This window comes from Octopus sinensis, linkage group LG2, assembly GCF_006345805.1.
Source record: "Octopus sinensis linkage group LG2, ASM634580v1, whole genome shotgun sequence".
Taxonomy (NCBI): Eukaryota; Metazoa; Mollusca; class Cephalopoda; order Octopoda; family Octopodidae; genus Octopus; species Octopus sinensis.
In genome coordinates, this window is record NC_042998.1 from 139,461,765 (window position 1) to 139,468,751 (window position 6,987).

At 31.2% G+C, this 6,987-nt stretch overlaps 1 protein-coding gene across 4 annotated transcripts in view; it reads left to right on the forward strand.

The window, feature by feature from the left end:
• The first annotated feature begins 844 nt into the window (after nt 1-844).
• Nucleotides 845-6,987, forward strand: part of LOC115231028 (STAM-binding protein) — a 33,249-nt gene continuing 27,106 nt past the window's right edge. For 2 of the 4 annotated variants that reach the window (XM_029801127.2, XM_029801139.2), the window contains exon 1: nt 2,407-2,562. In XM_029801127.2, coding sequence (XP_029656987.1) covers nt 2,554-2,562 — 9 coding nt within the window. In that variant the 5' untranslated portion in view covers nt 2,407-2,553. Of the gene's footprint in view, nt 1,180-1,841; nt 2,084-2,406; nt 2,563-6,987 lie in introns of those variants that run through there. The other 2 variants (XM_029801143.2, XM_029801131.2) reach the window with 2 other exon arrangements.

A 6,987-nucleotide genomic window follows, 5' to 3' on the forward strand; every position in this document is an offset into this window, starting at 1 on the left:
TCTAGAATTTTTGTTAGAAGTTACATAAAGTAAAACTTATTGTATTTGTAAAATGGTTTCTACTTCTATTAGCGTAGAAGAAATCATTTGTATATGGCAAAAATTTTGTCTTTGTTGTATTTTCTTATGAGCAGTTTTGAATTTTTTTTATAATTCTCCTATTTCCTAATACTAATGAAAACATTTTGCTTAAGGACTATAAATTATTTCACTTTTTGCTTTGTATTCAATTCCACCAAAATTTGAGTTTGGAAGTATATCAACAAAATATTATTGTTATAGATCTGTGAAAAGAAAAAAAAAATTAAAATCATCTCTTTATTTTGAAAGCTTGTTCCGAAAGAGAACCTACTATCTATTCTAAACCAAACTTATTTATTTTTAAAGAATATTTTCAAAAGCCATATGAAACTTATTGATTGAGAAATCTTTGACACAAACTTTTACAAATATCAAGATTGCAAACAGAGAGCTTCGTAATAATTTTCGTATAAACAAAATTTCTTAATCATGTATTTTATATGATGACTATTTTTAAATAATTAAAACAGCACATTTTAAGAGTGTATGAAGTCAACTTAGATAAATATCAGATGAAATATCTGAATGACTTATTCAAGATGGCGGCTATAAATGAAACTCGTTTGCTAATTCAATCAAACGGAAACGTAGATTTGATAACAAGTGTTTAAAGTAAAATCAGGCTCCCCCATATTTATAGTTTTTCGTAAGAAAATTTTTTTAATATATTTCTTAGTGTATTGTAAAATTTAAAATTTGAAATAAAAATTTTACGAAATGATGTAAGGTAATGAACTTTACACGAAGATTGTAAGTTTATGACAACTGTAATATTTATGCGTATTTATGTTTATATTTATATTTAATATGACGATGGAAAAAGGAGAAAACACCCATGAAATAAATTTACATCTCGATTGATTATTTTATTTTATGTCATTTCCTAAATAAAACTTTCCATGTTCAGAACCAAGTTTTTGAATTCAACCAACGATTCTTTCTCCATGATTCGTCCGGGAACCTTCTAATTACTCGGCGACCAACAGACTAAGGAACGAGTCGACCGTTCTTGGAATTAGTCTATTAGAATTGGAATATTGTTTTGAAAGAAAAAAATATATTGTGGGGAACAAGTTGTCAACATTAAACCGAAGCGATGTAAGTGTTTAGGAACATTATTTATACATTTTATATTTCGATAAATGTTTACTGTAAAATTCTTAACAATTTCCAAACTTTAAATATATTACATATCTAAGGAAAAAAAAATAACAAAACAAAAAAACTACAGCCCTCCTCGTTAACTAGAATGACAGAAATCTCCATATCCAATGTTGCAAACAGGTTCCAAGTTCTGGAAAAATACATTGTAACATAAAAAAGAAGCCAATTATTTTCTTAGAAAGTTTGAATTTTATAAACACTTGGGATATTTTGGCGCAAACTTATTATTTTGTTATATTTGTTTTTACTCAATAAAATTGCCACTTTTATTTATTTCTTTAGTCCTTTTTTTAAAAGAAAAGATAAGTTTTATGTTCTGTCATCACTCTGATAGTGATATATTTTATTTAGGAAAAAAAAAAAGGAGAAAAGCAAAAATAATTTTTCCCTTGATGTCCAATATTTTATTTAGACCGTGTAATTTGGAAAAGTTTTCATTCAAAGTCTTGGATAATTGGGTCTCAGATACACATTCATGAGTTAACAGTCTTTACTTTTGACTGGTTAAGGCAAAACTAGAATTAATTATATAGTTGTTTATCTAGTTTATTGTCAGTATTTTTGATATCTATTCTGGACGAATGACAACCAAGTAAACTCTTGTGTTAGAATAGAACAGATAGAAATGGAATTTGATATTGTGTCAACTATTCAGGGCCCCGTCAATGTTTATATGTTACATCCTAAATCGCAATTCTAAAGAGTCAACAACGTTGGTAGAATATTTACATATATCGAGGTGGAATCACTAGATTAATGAAGTATAAGAAAGAACAAATATCCCAAGATCATATTTCTACAAAACTTTATCCAGTTGTTCACAGAAGCCAAGTGACTGGTAAGATTTATTTAATGACTAAATTGTTCGATATACTTTGAATGGGTAAATATCTGCCACACCCACTTTATATTGTTTTTTTTTCTACTGGAAACTTCTTACGACAGTTACAATTGTAAATCTTATGAATATCTTATGCTAACTAGATTCCTCTGATAAATTTAGAGATTGGGGTATTATATATACCTCAGTAGTTTTACATTGTATTTAATATCCAAACCTGTACTTATTCCAGTTTTGCTTTTCCGTTTGAATCATTATATCGTGTGACTTCAGATATGAATCATTGAGAGGACTCGTATGAATGAATAAATATGATTAACTTTGGGGGAATTACGTGTCATTGTTTCCGCTTATAAGTAAGAATAGATAATCACATACTTTAACGTAGTTGTTACTTTCCTGTTGGGACAGTTATATCGTTCATAACCAATTGTTTGAAAGCGAGAATAGGAATTATTCATTACAGAATGGTTACGGTATGTTTACGTCTTGTAATTATTTATTTTCCTAGAAAAGGCCATAGCGTAGCAGAAGTGTGAATAAATCAAAGATGTGCAGTTGAAACCGTAACTGCGTTTTTAAGATTAATACTGATAACATGAACTTTTGAATGAATGATGTTTACATTTAAAATACATATACAGCTGTAAAAATAAATATTCTGAAAGCAAGATTTCACGAAATTTTTATTATAAATATTCTTAAATCAATATTTTTCATTATCACGAATTAGCCTTAGCTTTTCTAGTCTTATAGTAATGTTTGTATGTATGTAAATTTTGGCGTGATACTTATTTTATATCGTGAAAGTTATTTTACCCATTTTATAATGGTTAGATACATTTCCATCTAGTTCTTAATAGTATTGTATATAATGAAGTATTAAATTTCATCGCTTTTCTGTAACTTGATAACCAACACATTTATACTCGTACAGTTTTCCAATATTTTTTTTGATTTTCATTTCCGGTCAAGATGTAAACAACATAATTTTCTTCGTTAATTGTACCTTTTTGCACACCACTGGGTATGCAAAATTTTATGCCATTTTAAACCCGTCAGACTTATACTGTGATTTAATGTCGAACCTGAAATGTCATTACTGTATCCATTGGGGACAAAAGTTGTTTTAATAATGTCTTCCTTACAACTTAGAAATAAATAACCCAAACTGACCATTATTGCGAATTATTTAAAAACATTTTGTCTACGTGAATATTGTCACCTCCAATTATTTAATGCTCTGATTCTTTTTTTATTTCCCCCTTCCACATTTTTAGTAACCTCTTTGTTCACATTGCTCTACAAACTTCTAATTGCTCCGCACCGTGTCTGTAACGGCATTTCAATTTCTTCCCTTTTTTTTTGTATCAACAGCCCAAACGAAAACACCACTTTCTCTCTTTAACCCTGTCACAGACGCTGGACGTTAGAAGCCACGAACGTTAGATTGTATATTCTTCACAGTACTTCAACTTATTGAATTATCCTATAAATACCACCGAACTTATTGTGTTATCTATAGATTGCTGACGCAGACCATGACTATTAACCTCGAATTTCAAGTTTCACCCTATGGAAGAAGATTGTAAATAAACTTCCAAGGGAAATAACTCTATATTGTTTCGTATCATGCCATCGCTGATCAAGTAAACTTATGAACAAAAACCTATTAACTGCGACTAACTCGTACTCTCTCTTCTCCATAAACAGTATATTTAGGATCACATTATCCAGTGTGCCATCTGTTTGTAAGACCCTCAAGTATGATGGAGATTTAACTTATATTCCTCCCAGAACGCACGATCATATATAAAGCAGTGTTTCTCAACCATTTTTTGCTTATGGACCCTTTTGATTCCTATTGGACCTTCATACCAATTCGTTCTCTCTCTCTCTCTCTCTCTCTCTCTCTCTCTCTTCTCTCTCTCTCTCTCTCTCTCTCTTTATATATATATATATATATATATATATATATAAAGATCCTATGGTATTATAATTACATATTATTAGGGATTGTATAAAAAATTAAAATATTTTGTATATATAGGCGCAGGAGTGGCTGTGTGGGAAGTAGCTTGCTAACCAACTACCTGGTTCCGGGTTCAGTCCCACTGCGTGGCATCTTGGGCAAGTGTCTTCTGCTATAGCCCCGGGCCGACCAATGCCTTGTGAGTGGATTTGGTAGACGGAAACTGAAAGAAGCCTGTCATATATATGTGTATATATATGTATGTGTGTGTGTCTGTGTTTGTCCCCCTAGCATTGCTTGACAACCGATGCTGGTGTGTTTAGGTCCCCGTCACTTAGTGGTTCGGCAAAAGAGACCGATAGAATAAGTACTGGGCTTACAAAGAATAATTAGAGTACAGCACTTCTTTATGCAGATGTTCCCTTCCATACGTTTCACATGACCAAATCAGTGCAGTCTTCTCTCTTTCACACAACATCTGATGACTCCAATACCCAGTTTTCCTCTTAGATCATTTACACTCCGTCATGCATGCACACTGACATTACCCATCCAGTAGAGCATGCTAGCTTCAATTAATTTATTGCACATGAATTTCAACAACAAAATCATATATGGACCGAGGTTGAGAGCCACTAATATAGAGGCTCTCTTCCATTGGGTTTGAATGGTTTGGTGCAGTGCTAGACCCAGTGTCCTAGATATGCTGCAGCCTCTAAATATAGACCACACTGCATTGTAAAATACAGTGATTTATTGTATAGGATATACTGCAGCAGTGTTGGCATATTTCATTTTCTCACTGCCCTGTTGGTTTTGATTGAATGGGGATGGTGAGTTTGGTGAAAGTGAGATGTTTTCCATTGTACTTTGATGTTGTGCATCCCTGTTTGGTATTGGTAAAGAGGGCTGAAAAAGGGGAACCATACTGCGTCATGAGTTGAAAGTAAAGGCAAACATTGGTCATTAGAAGGTTTGGCCTCACTGAAACTAATACAAATATGTAAAACAATTATATATATATATATATATATATATATATATATATATATTAATCAAGTCATTTTAATAATGTATGGGAAGACTTAGCTTTTATGTATCTGTGACATATAGATCTGTATTTCTCTACCCTATTTATATCAAAGAATCTTATCAAATTATACAGTTAAAAGGTGTAAGCTTAAATTATCAGTCTCAACTATAACACCAGATAAGTGTCTTGTGAAAAGACTTGATGTATAATTGGTATTTATTTTTTATATATTCTCACATTTCATTAAAACTGCGTCACTAAATTGAAAAGTAATTTTGAGAAGATATGAAGTGGAAATGTGTTAAATTTGAGTTGTTTAAATGAGAATATACTGGTTTCATTCTGCACTTATTTTATATTGACAGTTTACCATGTTTCTGTTGAAATACACAGTCTTTGTTTGAATTAGTTTAGGAAATAACATAGAATTCATTAAAATACTTTGCTGTTATTATACAGCTGTTTGGAACATAAATCAGCATGAAATTCTGATGGAAGATTTTAATTTGAATTCTTTTAAACCGGTGTTTGTATCAGAATTAAGGGCAGTCTTGGGGAAGTTGGTATAAAAAAGCTAAAATTTATCTAAATTTGTCTAATTAAGCTTTGTTATTGATTCTGATATTAGGTTAGCATTTTTATTAAAATTGAAATTATTGATCAGATTTCTTTTTTTAATCTGTTCAGAGTGTTGCAAATTTTGAGTAAGTTTATTAATTACAGATTTTCATTAAATATTTTATTTAAAGAGCCATATATAATTGTCAAGTTAAATTGTAGTAAGACAGGAACTGTCATGAGTTCCTGTCTTACTACAGTCATCAAGAATGAATACTGTATTCATGACATGACAGTGATAATAGTATGCACTTGTGGATTTAATTTAAAGGTCTTGAATAAATCTGTGAGTATACCTATTTGATGACAACTACAGAAGCAGCTCTACATTTTTAATGATCAATCGGTGTTTAGTGCCAGGTTATATTAAGAGGCATACCTAGTCACTAGATGTCATATTTGTAGCAGCACAGACAACAGACCGACTATGCAGTACTATAGTGCTGCAGTGATAGGCAGGCTTTTACTAACATCTCAGCTATACTGACTTTATCAAACAACCAAGTTATTGGCTTTTACTAGTAGCTTAGATAGTGATAGGAGCAGCAGCAGCTTGATAGTGACACCACTTCAGTTATTACTATATAGTGAACTATTGCAGCAACTAGCTCTATGGTGACATGACTACAATTCCAGTTATGCATTGGAACAACTAAAGCAATGAATGGTCTTTTATAGCTGCAGTTTTCACATAGAAAACTTTCTGCAGTAAATGTTAGTAACTTACTTCCCAGTTTAGCTCTCATAAAAAAGCATATAATATCAAGAATAAAATAATGCATGCATGCACATATACAAATTTACTTACATGAAAGCATATAATATTCAGAGTCACTTGTATGAGCATATATATCATACAGACTTATTTGTATAAATGCACATATTTCAGATACACTTGTATGAGTATAGACTCACTTGTCTAAATGTCCACATCATATGGGCTCCTTTGTGTGGATGCACATCAAACAAATTCAGTTTCATGAATGCACTCACTGTACAACTTCAATAAAAACCTTTCTGTCAATCCAATGCTAGCATAGAAAATGGATGTAAAACAGCAAAGTTAAGATTCACAATACATTTTCCTTACTTCTATTATTCTCTTACTGCATAGCTTGGCATAAAATATTGAAGTGTTATTGTTGGATTTTGTATTATATATTCACCAACCACTTCACTTAGAGGAAGAGTGAAAGTTGACTGAATTAAATAAAAGTGAACTCAAACCAAATGGTTTGAAATCGTAATCTTTAGTCCATAACAACTCAGCTATTTTAT